The sequence below is a fragment of the Psittacula echo genome (genome assembly GCF_963264785.1).
Source record: "Psittacula echo genome assembly, chromosome: 16".
NCBI classification, from domain to species: Eukaryota; Metazoa; Chordata; class Aves; order Psittaciformes; family Psittacidae; genus Psittacula; species Psittacula echo.
The window spans coordinates 9,198,506-9,216,945 of NC_137752.1; the positions used below are offsets into that span (position 1 = coordinate 9,198,506).

The window sequence follows — 18,440 nt, forward strand, 5'->3', positions numbered from 1 at the left end:
GGCTCCCAGTCCCCCTCAGCAGCACTGCCCATCTCTCCCCAGCCGGGGCTGCTGGAGCCCACATCCTGCCTGATCCGCGTGTCCAAGAGTGCTCCGACCCTGGGCATCGCCATCGAGGGGGGAGCAAACACGCGGCAGCCGCTGCCCCGCATTGTCACCATCCAGGTAGGACTCAGCGCACATCCTGCCCATCCCTCTCCTCCTGAGCACCCTTTGGGGAAGGAATTGTTCCTCATCTCCATCTAAACCTCCCCTGGCGCGGTTTGAGGCCTTTTCCCCTTGTCCTGTCCCTTGTTCCTTGGGGAAGGGGGCATTTTGGAGGTGCGCTTCCCCCCGTAGCATCTGCCCTTGTCGTTAGCATCGTTCTGCTGCGGGGGGGTGCTGAGGGCTGCATTGGTGTCCCATGGAGCATCCCATACCATAGAGCATGTCCTGGGAGCAGAGGGTTTGCTGTGAATCCAGAGGGGGTCTGGCAGCCCTGAAAGCTTGGCTCTGGTGTCTCCAGGTGGCTGGAAACTCCCTTTCCCTGCTCAGATAGAGGGCTGGGAGAGTGGGAATGGTGGGGGATAGCTGGGATGGATGCATGGCTGGGAATAGCAGCTTCTTCTGCTGCTTACCTGGGGCAAAACACAAGTCATTGACAGCAAAACAAAGCAGAGCCGAGTCCACCTTGGTTCTTCTTGGCCATTCCAGCGGGACAAGCAAAACGGGAGCCCAATTTATCCCTTCTTTCGGAAGCATGAAATGTTTCTCGTTTTCCCCCCAAAACATCCCTGGGCTGGGTGATGGGATCGGGATCTCACCACCTCTATCCTGCAGCGCGGGGGCTCAGCACACAACTGTGGGAAGCTGAAGGTGGGCCACGTCATCCTGGAGGTGAACGGCACGGGGCTGCGGGGCAAGGAGCACCGGGAAGCCGCCCGGATCATCGCCGAGGCCTTTAAGCTGAAGGAAAAGGACTACATTGATTTCTTGGTCACAGAATTCAACGTCGCCCTTTAGGGATCCAGACTTTGGGATGGGGAAGCATCCCGAATAGGAGCGAAAGGCAGCGCCGAGGTGGGAAAGCTGAATTCCCACCCCGCGGAGCCCTCTCCCGCTGCGCCATCCCGCACGCACAGACACCCCCAAGCTTGTCCCCAAGTGTCCCCTCGCCTGCTGCAGACTCATGCCTGGGTAGGGCAGGCTGAGAACAAGCAGAAATCAGTGCGCATCCCATAATGTCTCTTGGATCGGGGGGGCACTGCTCTTTGGGAATATCCCCTGGTTCTCCAATGTGGGAGTGGGGCAGGAGGACAGGGGAAGGTCCGGGTGTCCCCGCTGCCATGTGAGTGCCACACAAAGCACAAGGTGGGCCCGCGGCTCAGGCTGGAGGGGGTTTGGGTGGTCCCTGCGCCCTCGGGTGCTGGCCCAGGCGGGTGGCACGGCCATAGGTGGGGATGCAGAGGGAGCAACCGGAGGCCTTGTAAATCGCTGGCAGAGTCCTTGTGTTTCTATAGACAGAGCTTGTGCTTTAATTTTTCAATAAACCGATCAGGATAGACAAAGGCTGGGATTGCGGGATTCCTCAGGGCTGGAACAGGGGGCAGGAAGGGAATGGACGGGGGTGCCTGTGGGGTGCTGGCAAGGGCAGGTGGGAGTGTGGCAGTCATAGTGAAAATTGCCCCATCCCCAGAAAGGGGTGCTCCATCCCCATCTCCTGCCAAGGGCTGTCCCAGGGGTTGCGGGTGCATCCATCCCATCTCATCCCCTATCAGGGCCATCCTGGGAAATAGGGATGCTCCATTCCATCCCTATACTTATCCCACCCCCTGCCAGGGCCATCCCAGGCACTGGGGATGCTCCATCCCGTCCTATTCCCATTCCCATCTTCATCCCCGCCAGAGCCGCCCCGGGGCGGGCGCAGGAGTTTCCCACCAGGGGGTGCCGGCGATGCATAAATTATGCTAATGAAGCCCCTCTGATTGGCCATTCGCAGCAGGCTATGCAAATACAGGGGAGGGCGGGTTTTATGCGAACGACCTCCCGTTCCCTGCTCTGCGGCGCGCTCCGATTGGCGGGTAGCCGCTGGTATGCTAATGAGGGCGGAGGCCCCGCCCTCCCGCCGCCGGCTGCCCGCGCTATTGTCCCGCGGGGCGGGGCTGGGGGGAGCGCGGTGGGACCGGGACCGGGACCGGGGCCGTGGCCGTGGCCGTGATCGCGGTGCGGAGCCGCCCCGCATCGGGCGAGGAGCAGGCGGCCGGGCCCTCCCTGCAGGTGAGCAGCCGCGGGGCAGCTGTTGTGCGCGCGGGTCGGTGGTGCTCCTCCAGCGGTGCCCAGATGTGCTCCGCACATGGGTTCCGGGAGGCCGGCGCAGGGCGATGCGGCCGGGGCCGCTGCTCGATGTGCTCCCTCTGATCCCTGCAAGGCGCCTTCTGCAGCTGGAGGGAAGGAGAGGAACACAGCTGGATGCGCAGCGGGGGGCCTCGGGAATGGGCCCATGCTGGGGGGGCGCATCCTGCAGTCCCCGGCGCTGCTGAGCCCTGCTCGGAGCTGGAGCTGCTCGGGGTCCCTGGGCTGAGCGGGGGATCCCAGGCCGAGGGGATGCACCGGGAGAGTGCGGGTCATGCCTAGTGGAAGGTGTCCCTGCCCGCGGCAGGGCTTGGAACTGGATGAGCTTTAAGGTCCCTTCCAACCCAACCCAGGCTGGGATTTCACGCCGCTGCGTCGCTTCTGCCCACGTTGTCCCCAGGCCACCGGAGCCTTGGTGGCCCCGGGGAAACTTGTCTGAACTCTTCTTATTCCGGTGCTTCCTCCCCGCCCAGGGCTGGCTCTGCCGCCCGCAGGGTTCCGGAGGCTTGCAGAGGGTTTCATCAGGCTGCGAAGGGCGGCGCGGAGCCATGGCCGGGGCTCGCACGGAGGCTGTGGGATACGAGGCCGTGCCGCTGCCTGCGGCTCCTCCGAGGAAGCGGCCGCTGCCTCCAGCTTCAGTTCCTTGTTTTACTTAAAGAGCAGCTCTGTTCCGGTGGGTGCCGGCAGCGGGAACGGGGTTTCTGTCGCTCTGCAGCAGCCATCCGGGCAGGGATGTTTAAAGGACCCCTTGGAGAGCACCCAAATCCAGCTAATACGGGATCGCTGCTGCCGGCTCTTTCCAGACAGGGATTAAGGCCGCCCTTTGCAAGGCATTACTGCCATCAGCAGCCCCCAGCTCCTTGTATATAAGGAGAGGTTCAGCCCTGGATCTTGCCGTGGGGACAAAGCTGTCCCTATTGAGGACAGGATCATGTGTTGGGGACAGGAGGGTTCATGAAGCAGGCAGGAGGTGGGGAAGAACCGTGGGGCTTTGCTTTTGTGGAAGTGATGGAGAGATGCTATTTCCACAGGGATTTGGTACCTCTCCATGGGGATATGTTGGTGTGGAGGAGCTGGGGGGGGGGTATGGCCCCTCCAGGCAAAGGAGTGGGGTGACCCATGGGGTTTAGAGTGATGGTGCAGTAACAGGCATGTGCTTTCAGAGAACAGAGGGGGTTTGTGAGGCTCTTCCTCACTAGGATGGTTTCTCCCAAACTAAGCAAGCAGCTTCTCTGCCCTCTTTCATGCTCATAAACCAGGACTAAACTTGGAAAGAAAGGGTTTATAAACCAGGAATTCCTCCCTCCTGGAGTGCCAAGCTTCATCCTGAGGCTCTTGTTGTGGCTTCCTTCAACCCACTAAAAGAGATGCTTTGGGTGCAGCACGAATGTGTCATAGATAAAAAGGGAGCTCATGAGGGGAAGGGGAGCATGGAGGTGCCACAGGAGACCCATGGGAGGTTGGATGCTGTCTGGAATTGAGTTTTGGGTGGGAATGGACGGTTTAGGAGACTAAAATAGCCATTGCTTACTTGGGGGAGGGAGTAAAGCCTGTTTTGGAGTTCAGCGGGGGGCTTTAACCCCCCTCCTAGAGCAAGGGATGTCTATTTTAGGGCATAGGGAATATCATTCCCCATTGCCATGTGGATGGAAGGGGGCATTAGCACCCCCCCAACCCACGCACACCACCCAGGGTTGACAAGGCAGCAAAGGCAGAGTGACAGCCCTGTCTCCCCCATTCCATGGCACTGAGCAAGCCCCGGGGCTGAGGATGTGACAGTCTCCTCGGCTTGTCACCACTAATGAGGCCGGGAGCCCTGATGGGGCTGTGCGCTCTGCATCACACACGGAATGAGTTGGGGTGCCTCAGCCTTCATCAGTCCCATGGGATCCGAGTAGTGGAGGTTGAAGATGCCTAAAGAGAGGAGCAGGGATTAGGAGGTGAGGGCAGGGATGGGCAGAGGTAACCCCTCCTGCCTGCTGGGTGTGCTGAGGCCTGGCAGCACTCAGCACTTCCAGTGCTTGAAGGGGCTACAGGGAACCTGGAGAGGGGCTTTGGACAAGGGCCTGTAGGGACAGGCCAAGGGGAATGGCTTTAACCTGCCAGAGGGGAGACTGAGATGAGCTCTTAGGCAGAAGCTCTTCCCTGTGAGGGTGCTGAGGCGCTGGCCCAGGGTGCCCAGAGAAGCTGTGGCTGCCCCATCCCTGGCAGTGTTCAAGGCCAGGTTGGACACAGGGGCTTGGAGCAAGCTGCTCCAGTGGAAGGGGTCCCTGCCCGTGGCAGGGGTTGGAGCTGGAGGAGCTTTAAGGTCCCTCCCAACACAAACCAGGCTGGGATGCTGTGATTACCCTATTGCAAAACCCTGGCTTTCCCATAGCAAGGTACACAAGCACACACTTGGATTGTTTGCATTCACTTTGTGGCTCCTGACGATGTATTCACACCACTTCTCCAGCTTTTCTGTGTTACCATAACAGCGACCAACAAGATCCCAAGAGTTTTCTCCCTTCCCGATGTGACCATTGGTGGAGGCACTTCCTGGGACAGTGATGAGTGTGGCTGGATTTGCCAGCAGACCCTGCCGCCTGTGGCTGTTGCGGGCAGAGCAGCTCTGAGGATGGGTTGGGGATGGGATGGAGAACGGGGGTGACAGCCCTCGGTGTGTGGGTAGGGCATGATCCAGGCACCAGCCTGCCAAAACCAGGTAGGAAACAGTTTAACCCTGTTTGCCCTGAGACAACAGCACCCACCAGCTCCTTTCACCCACCCGTGGGGACCCCCCACAGTTGGTGGTTTGGCTCCTTATCTCTTGGGGTGCTGTGGGGCTCGAGCTGGGTTGGGGGGCACTCGCTTTTCCAGGCAAGACCTTGGGGCTGGAAACATCCCAGCTCCAATAGGGGCTAAAGCCAAAACCTCTCTTTAGCTCCACTGAGCAGCTGCAGAGCCTGGAGCATCCCATGGGCAGCCCCATCCCTGCTGGCAGCAGAAGCCATGGAGCCCCTCCATGGAGTGGAGAATGGAGTTGCCCAGCCGGGGTGTGGGATAAAGCCTTGGGCAAACACCCCAAGCAGGTCTGCAAGCCCTTAGGGATGCTTTGGGGTTTGCTCCTTGCCCTGCAGAAGGATGCGGGCACGGCTGGGAGCGCGCTGCTGGTGCAGGAGGATGCTGAGGACCTCCATGCTGGGTGGCACCAGCAATCAGCCCCCAAACCCTCATCAACAGCAGGATTTAAGCCATGGAATCTGTAGATCCGAGGCACTGCAGTGGGTTAGGAGCGTTTTCCCCTAGCATGTGGGTGCCATAGGCTGATTTCCTGCTCAGCAGCATCCTGCTAAATGCAGCCACCCCAGGCCTGCGCTGTGGTGTCATCAGCTCATGCAGCCTCTCCACATGCTGCTAATTACACACTAATGAGCTGGATTAATTGTCTGCCTGGGAGGGAGCCAGGATGGGTTGTGCTATCTGGTTGTGCCCATGGGCCCACAGCAGCACCTCGGGGCGGGTTTGGGGGGGTTCTGCCTGGAGCTGGAGGCTGAATGCTGAATTTTGGGGCTGCTTGGCATCTTGGTGTTCCATGTTGATGTTTCATGGAGGCTGCAGCTGCTGCTGGTCTTAGGGATCCCCCCCCACATTTTGCTCTGGCATCGTGCTCCGCATTGGTTTAAAACCCCAAAGGTTGGGGTGGAAAGCACTGTGGGAGCAGGGTTTGCCCTCCCTCAGGGCCTGATGGGGTTAAGAGCTTTGCAGCCACCTGCAAGCTCACAGGAAGCTTCGCTTCCTCCTTCTACAAAAGCCCTGCAGCTGCAGAGAGGTTTTGGGGTGCTTGGAGCAAGGCTGCTTTGAGAACCCTCAAAAGGGTCACAGTGATGAGCTTGTCTCATGGATGCTGGTGCCGGTGAGTGCACCCCACCTGCACCCCCCTATGGGCAAAGCTGGCTTGTGGGGGGGCTCAGATCTACCCCAGGGAATGGTTGGAAACCCCAGGGCCTTTCCTGCTGCCTGCCCTGTGGCTGGGTTTTGGCGTGCGGCATCGCTTGAGCTGCAGAGGGAGGAGTGGGATGAGGGTGAGCTCCTGCTTCTAGGTCATCAGTGGAGCAAGTGTGCCAGGCCTCTGCTGTCATCCCTTTTGTGTCAGCCCTCCAGAGCCGGAGGGGCAGAGGGGTGCTCCTGCTGATGGTCCCCAGGCTGTGGCTGCCCCAGTGGGGTGATGCTCATAGGGTGATAGTATGAGCTGGGTGTCCCCTGATACCCACCTTGGGGAGGGGGGATAAAAGCCTTTTGGAGTGGCCCAGAGAGGCTTCTTCCTCATGGGGACCTCTCTGGACCACTGTCACCATGAGAGATGCAGCAGCTCCAGCTTTATGGTGGGATGCAGTTGGGTGTCACCCCTCATGGCCTTGGTGGGGGTAAAAGCTTTTTGGGGTTGCCCCTGGGGGCCTCCTTCCTCATGGGGACCATTGTGGCCATGGAAGATGCAGCAGCTCCAGCTTCACAGTGGGATGCAGTTGGATGTCACCCCCGTTGTTGGGGTTGTTCTTGTCCCCAGGCTCTGGGGGACAGGGGAAGTGCCAGCAGGGGGGGGGGCCACCCCAAGCATCCGCCTGTGTTGTGCTGAGCACCCTGCCTGTCCCTCACCCCTGTCAGGATGCAGCGGTGATGACGTGACCTACATTCACGGCAAGGATGTCCCCAGCCTGCCACCGCCGGGCCATGAAGCGGCGCAAGTGATGGTGCCGCGGTGCCCGCGGGCCATGGCCAGCCCAGCACCATGGCTGCACCGCACACAAACACAGCCGAGGCGCTGGCAGGGAGAGGAGGAGCAGCAGCAGCAGCAGCAGGAGGAGGAGGAGGAGGAAGACGACGGCTTCCAAAGGCAAATGGACGAGTATGGGGTCATCGGCCTGGGGGATGATGCCAGGAGCCCACCATGGGGTGAGTTGTCCCCTCCCCGCTGCCCAAAGACCCTCCTGGGGTGTCACTGGAGCGGAGGGGGGCTGCAAGAGGCCCGGGGTGATGCAGCAGCCCCGCGGTGCTGGTGTTTTGCAGGCAATGGAGAGGACCTGGAGGAGAGGTCCCCAGTGCAGGAGGGTCACTGGCACCCCCAGCAGGACCTGGTGGAGGAGGATGAGGACCAGGGCAGCTCTGGTGGGGATGAGGGGACCTGGGGGGCAGAGAGTGATGGGGACCCCTACCCCGAGCTCTCCTATGAGGGCCAATGGGGCTCGGGGCTCAGCGGCAGCCCTGAGGCGTTACGGGGTCCCCAGGCTCTCTGTCAGCCCCATGGCTGCAGCACAGATGGGGGGGACACCTCGGAGCTGTCAGATGCCAGCCCCGGCCCTGCCACCCCATCTCACTGGGGCTGGGGCACGGCTGGGGATGCTGGTGGGGAGCCCAGGACCCCAAACCAGAGCATCCTGCTGCGCTGCTCCACCGAGGATCATTGTGATGCCACCAGCAGCAAGCCTGTGCCAAAGATGGCACCCACCAGGGCCCCCCAGAGCACTGGGGACCCCCCTGCACCGCGGGTGCCCAAAAAGGCAGCACCCAGGGTGCTACCCCCCCGGCAGTCCCTGGGCCCCCGGCGGCAGCACGGTGCCAGCAAGAAGGCGAGGAATCCCTCGGGAATGGGCACCGGCTATGGCCGGGGGCAGCTCAACCACCCCCTGCCCGACCTCTCCAAGGTGGAGGCGCGGGTGAAGGTGACCCGGAGCTACCGGCCACCACGGGGCCGAGCCGTGCCCAGCGCCCCAGGACCCAGCATCGGCTTCAAGTCCCCAGCTGAGATTGTCCGCGAGGTGCTGCTGAGCAGCGGGGAGGGGGTCCCCCCGCAGCCCCCCACCACCGCAGGGCTGCCGCATGGGTTCAGGTCCCCCGAGCAAGCCACTGAGCTGGTGCAGCAGCTCCAGGTAATGCCCAGCACCCCCAGTGCAGCCTTAATGGGGGGGGTGTGCTGGGGAAATGCCCCCCCCCCCGGGTCTTTGATAGTAGGCTTGGTGCTGATCACCCAGGCAGGGATGCTCGTGGTCCCCAACCCCTTGGTGCTTGTACCCCCGCCCTGATGCTGGCTGGCCCCGGGATGCTTGTGGCTGGGGATGCACTGCTGCCCCTGGGAGGGGATGGAAGTTCATCGGGGCCACATCTGCACCAGATGGGTTGGGGGTTTTGGGGGTGGGTTTCTGCACCCCTATGGAAACCCCATTGTCCCGACACGGCTCCCTCTGAGCCGCATCCCCCTTTGCCACCCCAAGCCCCCTTCCCCATGCTGGAGGCCATCCCACGTGTCCCTTCCCTGCAGGACGACTATCACAAGCTGCTGACCAAGTATGCTGAGGCTGAGAACACCATTGACCAACTGCGCCTGGGTGCCAGGGTGGGTGCCAGGGCCGGGGGGGGGGAGGTCCCTGCTCTGCTCTCCTCCTCCAAGGGTTATAGAATCCCAGCCTGGTTTGGGTTGGAAGGGACCTTAAAGCTCCTCCAGCTCCAACCCCTGCCACGGGCAGGGACCCCTTCCACTGGAGCAGCTTGCTCCAAGCCCCTGTGTCCAACCTGGCCTTGAACACTGCCAGGGATGGGGCAGCCACAGCTTCTCTGGGCACCCTGTGCCAGCGCCTCAGCACCCTCACAGGGAAGAGCTTCTGCCTAAGAGCTCATCTCAGTCTCCCCTCTGGCAGGTTCAAGCCATTCCCCTTGGCCTGTCCCTACAGGCCCTTGTCCCAAGCCCCTCTCCAGGTTTCCTGCAGCTCCTTTAGGCACTGGAGCTGCTCTCAGGTCTCCCCTTCAGGAGCCTTCTCTTCTCCAGGCTGCCCCAGCCCAGCTCTCTCAGCCTGGCTCCAGAGCAGAGCTGCTCCAGCCCTCGCAGCACCTTCATGGCCTCCTCTTCACTCGCTCCAACAGCTCCAGGTCCCTCTTGTGCTGCTGCCCCATATCTGCACACAGAGCTCCAAGCAGGGCCTGCCTGGAGCAGAGGGGCTGGATCCCCTCCATGCCCTGCTCTCACACTTCTCTATTTGCTGCCTTCCTCCTCCCGGCGAGCTGCGGTTGAAGAAGCCCAGCCCAGAGATGTGTTTTGAGGCCGCCGCTGTGCCCCTGCCCTCCATGGCAGGGCCAACGCCACCCCAAAATGGCGGAGGGGCCGTCCCCAAGATGGCGGCTGGCAGCGTGCCGCCATCGCCCCCTCCTGCCCTGTGCGGGTGGGGAAGCCGAGGCAGGGCTGCAGTGTGGCTGCTCCTGGGTGCTGCGGGCACGGCGAGTGGCAGTGCTGGGATGTGGGCACAGGGTGGGATCCGAGTCCTGTTCCCCTCTCCCAGGTGAGCCTGTACTCGGACCCACCGCGGCCCAGCCGCAGCCTGGCCATGGGCTCCATGGGCTCCGGCAGCCGGGTGCTGGCCCTCAGCATGGCACAGGCCAGGACGGCGGCGTTCAGCACAGCCACGGGGTCCTCGCCGGGTGGAGGTGGGTTGGACCCTGTCCCCTTCCATCACCCTCCTGCTTCTGAGGGGATCCTCAGCAGAGACCCCATGACCATGGTGTGGAGGGACCCCACATCCCCTTGTCCTCGTGTTTTCATGCAGCTCCAGCACCTCCCGAGCAGGGGGGAGCACCCCAGCCCTCTCCCAGCTCAACAGCCATGAGGGGCTGCCCCACTTGCCTGGGGACCTGCTGCTGCCCTGGGACCCGGCTGACACGGACCCTGGCAGGGCAGGCCCAGAAGCTGCAGGCACAGGCATGTGATGGGCACTGCAATGGGGACTGTGGTGGGGTTTGCATTGGGCTGCAATGAGGGTTGCATTGGGGCTGCAATGGGGTTTGCATTGGGGCTGCGGTGGGAATTGCATTGGGGCTGCAGTGGGATTTGCATTGGGGCTGCAGTGGGAATTGCATTGGGGCTGCAGTGGGAATTGCATTGGAGCTGCAGTGGGGTTTGCTGTGGGGCTGCAATTGGGTTTGCTGTGGGGCTGCAATGGGGTTTGCATTGGGGCTGCGGTGGGATTTGCATTGGGGCTGCGGTGGGGTTTGCATTGGGTTGCAATGGGGTTTGCATTGGGGCCACAGTGGGAATTGCATTGGGGCTGCAGTGGGAACTTCATTGGGGCTGCAGTGGGAATTGCATTGGAGCTGCAGTGGGGTTGCTGTGGGGCTGCAATTGGGTTTGCATTGGGGCTGCAATGGGGTTTGCACTGGGGCCACAGTGGGGTTTGCATTGGGGCTGCAGTGGGGTTTGCATTGGGCTGCAATGGGCTTTGCATTGGGGCTGCGGTGGGGTTTGCATTGGGGCCACAGTGGGGTTTGCATTGGGCTGCAATAGGGTTTGCATTGGGGCTGCAGTGGGGTTTGCATTGGGGCTGCAGTGGGGTTTGCGTTGGGCTGCAATGGGGTTTGCATTGGGGCCACAGTGGGGTTTGCATTGGGCTGCAATAGGGTTTGCATTGGGGCCACAGTGGGGTTTGCATTGGGCTGCAATAGGGTTTGCATTGGGGCTGCGGTGGGGTTTGCATTGGGGCTTCAATGGGGTTTGCATTGGGGCTGTGGTGGGGTTTGCAGTGGGGCTGCAGTGAGGTTTGCATTGGGGCTGCAGTGGGGTTTGCGTTGGGGCTGCGGCGGGGTTTGCGTTGGGGCTGCGGCGGGGTTTGCATTGGGGCTGCGGTGGGGTTTGCACTGGGGCTGCGGTGGGGTTTGCATTGGGGCTGCGATGGGGTTTGCATTGGGGCTGCAGTGGGGTTTGCGCTGGGGGCTTGTGATGGGGTCTGTGGTGTGGGGCTGCTTTGGGGTGCTGCATTGATGTTCCATGGTAGTGGGGTGCTGTTATAGGGGCTGCAGTGGTGGGTTGCCTGCATTCGGGTGCTGCAGTGTGGGGCTGCAGCAGGGCTGGTCTTATCCCTTTCTGTCCCTGCAGGTGGATTCCTTCGAAGGCTGGACACAAGCAGGAAAGCCCACGCCGCAGGAGCAGCTCCAGGTACATCAGCCCCTTCCCAGCGCCCGCTTTGGGGATGCACCCATGGAATAGGAGGGTGGCAGGGACCGAGCTTTCAGGCTGCGATGTCTCCTCCGTTGTGCCGCAGCGCTTTGGGAAGCTGAAGGAAGCACAGGATGCTCTGGAGCAGGCGTACCTGGGAGCGCGGCAGCACCCGGGGGCCTTGGGAGACTTTGACCCTGACCGGTGAGTGCTTGGTCCTCTCCTGGTGCTGTGGGGCCCGTGCCTCCCAGCGCTGATGCTCTGTGTCCTACAGTGCTGTGGAAAGGGAGATTTTCCACCTGGGATTGTGCCTGGAGGAGCTGAAGGAGCGGCTGGAGCCCAGGGTCAGGCACCAGCCCCCCTCCAAGCGCCTGGACCAGCCCCAATCCCCCCCAGCCCCTTCCCCATCACCAGCTGCCCGCTGCCTGCACCCCGAGGTGAGCTGGTGGGGGGGCAAAGCTGATGGGGTGGGGATGGGGTCATGCTTCTTGACCTCCCCCTTGTGCTGTGCTCTACAGAGCCCCATGGTGATGGATGGACCCCAGGGGACAGCGGGGGACACCGAGGTGGTGACAGAGGAGTTGCCTCAGCCCCTCTGGCGCAAGCAGCAACAAGTGGAGGAGGATTTTGGGGACCTGCTGGAGCAGTGAGTGTCCTGTCAGGGATGCGGCAGTGAGCAGGTCCCCAGAACCACCACCTCCTGCCTGTGGGTGTCCCCCCCGCAGGTACAAGCACTTCAAGTCCTTGCCGGAGTCGCTAAGCCTGGAGCAGCTGAGCCTGGCAGAGAGCAGGTCACAAGAGGAAGCAGATGGAGCTGCAGCACGGGATGGTGGCCCCAGCAAGGTCCCCTGCAGGACACGGTCACTGGAGGAGGGGTCTGACCTCAAGACCTCTCCCTTGTAAGTGCTGGGGGAGGCCAGGTCCCCTACACAGGGCGAGTGGGAGGTTTTAGGTCAGGTTTTACATGGCTCGTTATTGATAGGCTTCAGAGTTAACAGCCAGGCTGCAGCGGGGCATTTCCCAACATCTGGGCTTGCTCTGCCCCATTGCTCCTGCTCCATCCTCTCCCTGCAGGCACCCTCTGGAGAGAAGAGCGGTGCCACTGTCCCCTAGGGAGCCCCCATGGCCAGGGGGGACACGGGACCACCAGCCCCTCCCCACTACTGAGGAGCCACCATCTGCAGCCATGACCCACGTGGGGCTCCCCAAGGCACCCCTGTCCCGTCAGGTGGGCAATGCTGGCACTCAGCACCGGCCCCACAAGGTGAGTGCCCATGTGCTGGGGTACCCCCAGACCCTGCCGGAGGGGTGCAGTGGGTGCTCAGCACCGATCCTGCCCTCCCCTTCCTGCAGGAGCTGCGCATTGTGTCACCAGAGACGGACAGTGGCTTCGTGGGCTCGGAGGCCAGCAGAGTGTCACCCCCTGTGCACACCCCTGAGCACCGGCCCCCCAGCACCGGGTATGGCTCAGGGTCCCCACTGTCACTGGGGGGGGATTGGGGACATGGGCTGTTGGCTCTTGTGGGGGATTTGGGGTGCTGAAGGGGAGCAGGGAAGGGATGCTGGGGGGGTGGAGATGTGCAGGGTGGCCCATGGCTGGCGGACAAGCCATGGGGGCTGCCTCATGACCCATTCCGTCCCCAGGAACCCCGGCTCACTGGGACCTTCCATCCCCATCCCTGCAACCCTCCATCCTCCATGGAAGAGAGAGGTGACGCCGCTTCCCACCGAGACCACGGTGATGGGCACCACAGGAGGGACCTGCCGGCCCCCCAGCACCCCCTCGCAGAGCAGCTCCCCCCAGCACTGGACTCGGAGCCCGGGCAGCGAGGCAGGACATGACCATGGTGGTGTTGGAAGTGAGTAGGCAGTGTTCCGTGTCCCAAAGGACTGGGATCTGGGGGGCTCCTGCTCTGTGGTGTTCCCCCAAAAACCCCCTTGGGGTGCTGGCCTGAGGGTTCCTTCCCCCTGCTGCTTGCTCTCCATGGGTTCTTCGGGGGGGAAACCCCAACACCACCAACCTCATCTCATGATGTTACCCCTTCTTCAGCTCACACAGACTCAGAGGCCGAAGGCAGGAGCTGTGCCAGCACTGGTGGCCACCTGGGCACCACCAGGGGCCAAGCCAGCCCCCCAGCATCCCCCAAAACACCATCCCCAACCCCGCTGTCCCTGGACCCACCATCCCTCAACCTGGCTCACTGTGATCTGCTGGGCTCCCGCTTGGAGCGCGAGTGAGTGTCTGTGTACCCCCAAACCGAGCTAACCCCCCCGTGTGGTGCACGGACCCCACCAAGCAACGTTCCCAAAGGCATCAGCATCTTCTGGAGATGCTTCTGTCCTTCTTGGAGAGCCTGGACCTCGACTGGGCTCATGGTGCATGGAGTGGCTGAGAATGAACCACCCCAGCCCAGTCAAGCCCTAAGCTTGGTTTTGGGGAGCATCACAGCATGCCCTGGCCGGGCGGATGGGGAGCATGGAGCTGCTCCCCAGCACTGCTTGGCTGGAGATGCCCTTCACCGTGGCCTCTGTCCCACGGCAGCCAGGCCATCCGGGAGCTGCAGGATGAGGTGTGGCGGCTGCGGCTGCAGCTGGAGGAGAGCCTGCGGCATTCCCACAGCTATCCCAAGGGAAGAGCCACCCCGCGTGTCACCCTGGGCAGGAGGCAGCCGGTGACCAGTGCACCATTGTCCCCCAAGGATGCAGCACCCGTGGGGTAGGTGGCTGAAGGGACACTGGACTGGGTGGGAGGGTGGCAGCACCATATCCTATGGGTGTGGGGATACTCCCATCCCATCCCATCCCATCCCATCCCATCCCTGCTGTGACTATGGAGAGGTTGAGCTGGCAGCAGTGGGCTGGGGGGATGATGCCTATGGGGACACTGTGGTGTCTGTGTGGTGACAGCAGCTCTGTCCCCTCCACAGGGAGCCGAGGCCCCCGGTGCGGGGCAGGGTGGCCCCCAGGATGGCCCCCACGAGGAGGAGGAGGAGGTCGGTGTCACTGCCACGGGACAGGCCGGAGCTGGACCTCAGTAAGTGGGACCCCACCAGGGTGGGGACACTGCCCCAATGGGAGCGTGGGGCTGGTGGGGCTGCAGGTCCTGGTGACCCTCTGGGACCTGCTAAATGTGGGGCACTGGATCCCACCCTGCTTCCCTCTCCTCCACCCCAGCCTCCGAGTCAGACCCCTCTCCCACTGGACCCCGGGTCACCCCCTCCCCATGGAAGACCCCCCGGAGCCCCCCAGATGCGGCGACGTTCCGGGGACAGCACACAGGTGGGTGTCACTGTGCTCAGTGCTGGGGACACAGGGTCCTCACCGCCACACTGAGGTCCTCGCGCTGTGTTTTGGCAGGGACACGGTACCAGGCAGGGGTGCCACGAGCCAGCACAGCACCCAGGGGAGAGCCGCGCACGCCCGAGTGCTCCCGGTGCCACCAGAGCAGGACTCCATCAGGTGAGTGACCCTGGAGCAGCTCCCAGAGCCTTCTGCCCTTCCCTAATTCAGCTCATGGAGCTGCTGATGACTTTAAATCATAGAATTAGAGAATCCCAGCCTGGTTTGTGTTGGAAGAGACCTCAAAGCTCCTCCAGCTCCAACCCCTGCCACGGGCAGGGACCCCTTCCACTGGAGCAGCTTGCTCCAAGCCCCTGTGTCCAACCTGGCCTTGAACACTGCCAGGGATGGGGCAGCCACAGCTTCTCTGGGCACCCTGGGCCAGCGCCTCAGCACCCTCACAGGGAAGAGCTTCTGCCTTATCTCCAACCTGAACTCCCCTGTTTCAGTTTGAACCCGTTACCCCTTGTCCTGTCGCTACATTCCCTGATGAAGAGTCCCTCTCCAGCATCCTTGTAGGCCCCCTTCAGACACTGGAAGCTGCTCTGAGGTCTCCACGCAGCGTCTCTTCTCCAGGCTGAACAGCCCCAATGCTCTCTGCCTGGCTCCATACAAGGAGCTGCTTCAGCCCCTGAGCATCCTCATGTCCTGCTCTGGACTTGCTCCAACAGCTCCATGTCCTTATGTTGAGGACACCAGAACTGCACACAGGGCTGCAAGTGGGGTCTCAATTCATTAATTGCATTAATTCATTCATTAATTGCAGACATTCAGGAGCTATGAGCCCACTCCCCATGGTCTGGGGCTCTCCCCACTCCTTGCTGCAGGCACTGGGAGCAGTGAGAACCTGTCCCCAGCCCTGTCCTTTAGCTAAAGGTTAACCCAGCCTGTTGTGGGTGGCAGCACAGAGCCGGGCATTGCTGTGTCCTGTGGCTGCCTGCAGCTGCACTCAATGCATGCAGAGGGCTTTGCAGAACCCCCTATTTTGCAGACCCCCCCATTGCAGCCCACATTGCAGCTTGCAGGGAAAGGCTCCCCCTCCTGTCCCAACTGCTCCTCCAGACTGATCTGCTCTTCCCAACCCCCTTGCTTGGTCTGTGGGGACATTCCTGGACACACTGGCTCCTCTCTCCACAGCAAGGCAGGCAGGCAATGCTGCGAGGCAGCCCCAGCACAGCACTCCGAGGAGGACATGCTGCCCTGCCTGCCGGGTACCCATGGGCGCCCCCTCATCTGATGGAGCCACACACGGTGGGTGACAGGGGTGACACATGGCTTGGCCCTGCAATAGGGATGGGGTGTGGGGAACAGGGATCACCGCTCAGACCATTGCCTGGCAGACTGCTTGGGGACAGAAGTGACAGCGCTGGTGCTCCCCATGGGGCACGTTTGTTCCCAGCCAACCCAATGTGGCACTGAGGGGCTCACGTGGGGATACCGAACACCCCTGGGGACATCTAACCACCTTCTCCCCACAGCAGAGCATGGCCCTAGTGCCACATCATCCCTAGGCTCTCACATTGGTCCCCGAGCCCAGAAGCTGGAGCAACCTGGACTTTGGTACTTGGCCAGCCCCGGTGCCAGCGCTGCCATCGGCTGCCTGGCGCCAGTCCCCGTCGTGCCTTATGCACCCTCTGTGCTGTAAGGATGCTCTGTGATGGTGGTGGGGGACTGGGGTGAGGTCAGCATCTCCTGGGGAGGGGGGTGAAGCCCAGAGGGGCTGTGTCCCCCCAGGGAGCTGCTGGTTTGCCCATAGAACCCAGGCAGGTGCCTGGAGTGGGTCGTGTAGCCCCTGGCTCCTTTTTGGAGTGGGGGGGTTCATGGGGTTGAGTGTATGGAGGTGGTTCCTGGGGGTTGAAGATGCATGAGATGGGGGAGAGGGATGAGAAACAAGGCAAAGGGGGGGCACAGAGAGCCCTGGGGGGCACAACCCATAGAGCAAAGCCAACCCCCTGTCCACTTCTTCTTTGCAGCTACTGCTCCCCAGTGGTACCTACCTCACCCCACACTGTGGGGCAGTGTGGGGCAGAGCATCCCCCCCGTTCCCCTGCCGCTGGTCCCCACCGCTGCCTCCCACTGGAGCTGGAGGAGCTGAACTGGTCCCTGAGCAGGGCCATGGCTGCTGCCCAGAGCGTGAGGGTCACCACCACCCGCATGAGCCGGGTGCTGGAGGCTGAGCTGAGCCAGGCACGGGGCCTGCGCCACTCCTGCCTCTTCTGAGCATCCTGCAGCCCCTCCTGCTCCTGCAGAAGCAGGATGGTGTCCTCCTTCATCAGCATCCCCGCACTGGATGCTCCCTGCCACATCTGGGGGCACTGGGGCTGGAGGCATCGCCGTGGGGTCCTGGCTCCCATCTCCATCCTGCTTGCCTTGGACCTTCTGCATCACTTTGTCCATCTGTGCACTTTCAGGACCAGCCACAGTGCAAGAGTTCGGGCAAGACAGGGCCAGAGGTCCCCTGGGAGCTGCAGCATCCCATGGGATACAGCCCCACTGGGATCACACCATCCCCTGGCACCCATGGGGTGACCCCATGTCCCCCAGGGCAGACACCCCCCCTGAGCTGAGCACTTCTGGGGCTGCTCTGGCATTGTGTAGGTCCTACCACAACACAACCCCCATTGTGAGCTGTGTTTACCTCCATGCCTGCGTAGGCAGAAATACATGCAATTCCCTAAGTTAACCCCTTTCCCAAGCTTTAGGCTTCTTTGGGAGCGGGTCATGCCCAGGGTTTGATCCGGGTGTCCCCTCCACCCTCTGCTCTGCCCTTGGGCTTGAACCCAGGTGGGTTTTCCCTGGAAAAATGCTTCTTTTTGTGATTTTATGTGAATTTTTTCTCCTTTAAGGTAGCTAGAAACAGCTCCACCACTCTGTAAGGGCTGACTGATGGTATGGCACGTGTGTGTGTATGTATATGTATCTATATATAGATAATAGTATATCTAGATATGTATCTGTAGATATATCCAGATATGTGTCTATACAGTATATACAGATATGTTTCTGTATATAGTTATAGCATATATAGATATGTATCTATAGCCATAGTATATATAGATATGCATCTATATATAGATACATCTATATATGTTCTGATTTTAATTTCAAGCATAATCCTTAGGGCATTTTTATGGGGTGTTTTTGGCCGCTCCTGGATGTGGCCACCCCCCTGTCTCACCCTGACAGAAACTGAGAAGGATTTGGGCTCTTCCTTGGCATTCCCAGGGGATCTGGGCTCTGGGCAATCACCCTGTGGGACCCACGCAGGGGCAGGATCCAGCCCTGAGAGGGTCAGCACCCCATGGGTCCAGCCCAACCCCCTGCTCCATCCCGAGCATCTCAGCCTGCAGGAGCCCCTGGCTGTGTTTATAGGTAGGACCTACCTTAAGTGCTCATGTTTATACTTTACTGTGGCTGTACAAAGCCCCCCCCTTTGGGGGGGGGAGATCACAAATGCCCCCCATGAGTTAACTCAGGTTTAGAGCCTCCCCAAAGCCACTGAGCCCAGACCTTGCAACCAGCCCAGGTTGTGGTGATGGGCTGCGAATGGGGGGGGTCCCAATGCTGTGGTTGGGGGGGGATTGGGGCACACAGAGGGGCTTTTAAAGAGGATTTCTATGTCTTTGGTTGCATCTGCTCATCCCTGTGTTTCAAGTGTCCCAGCTGGGAAGCATACAGGGACCATGCAGCCACATCCAGCTCTCCCAAAGGCACCAGCCAGGAGCAAAGATGATGTTTTTTACCGTATCTCTGATTTTGTAAGGCCGAGCAGAGCCCTTTGGCTGCTATTTTGTACTGAGAGAATCACCTATTTTTG

General features: G+C 61.3%; 2 protein-coding genes across 2 annotated transcripts in view; both read left to right on the forward strand.

The window, feature by feature from the left end:
* Positions 1–1,002, forward strand: part of WHRN (whirlin) — a gene marked incomplete at both ends in the record, with an annotated part of 37,933 nt that extends 36,931 nt beyond the window's left edge. The window contains 2 exons of the mRNA XM_080630695.1: positions 43–165; positions 820–1,002. Coding sequence (XP_080486821.1) covers positions 43–165; positions 820–1,002 — 306 coding nt within the window. The remainder of the gene's footprint in view (positions 1–42; positions 166–819) is intronic.
* Positions 1,003–2,072: 1,070 nt separating this feature from the next.
* Positions 2,073–18,113, forward strand: AKNA (AT-hook transcription factor; the record flags this gene model as incomplete). Its single annotated transcript, XM_080630381.1, has 25 exons — positions 2,073–2,256; positions 2,504–2,596; positions 2,805–3,004; positions 4,787–4,952; positions 6,976–7,263; positions 7,378–8,237; positions 8,627–8,701; positions 9,639–9,783; positions 9,903–10,054; positions 11,225–11,284; positions 11,391–11,488; positions 11,559–11,721; positions 11,803–11,930; positions 12,010–12,183; positions 12,359–12,548; positions 12,638–12,744; positions 12,929–13,143; positions 13,335–13,518; positions 13,827–14,000; positions 14,212–14,318; positions 14,459–14,563; positions 14,642–14,743; positions 15,761–15,874; positions 16,102–16,264; positions 16,597–18,113. 25 exons carry the CDS (start codon positions 2,073–2,075, stop codon positions 16,841–16,843), a joined length of 4,494 nt encoding a protein of 1,497 aa, XP_080486507.1. The 3' UTR covers positions 16,844–18,113.
* Positions 18,114–18,440: the final 327 nt, after the last annotated feature.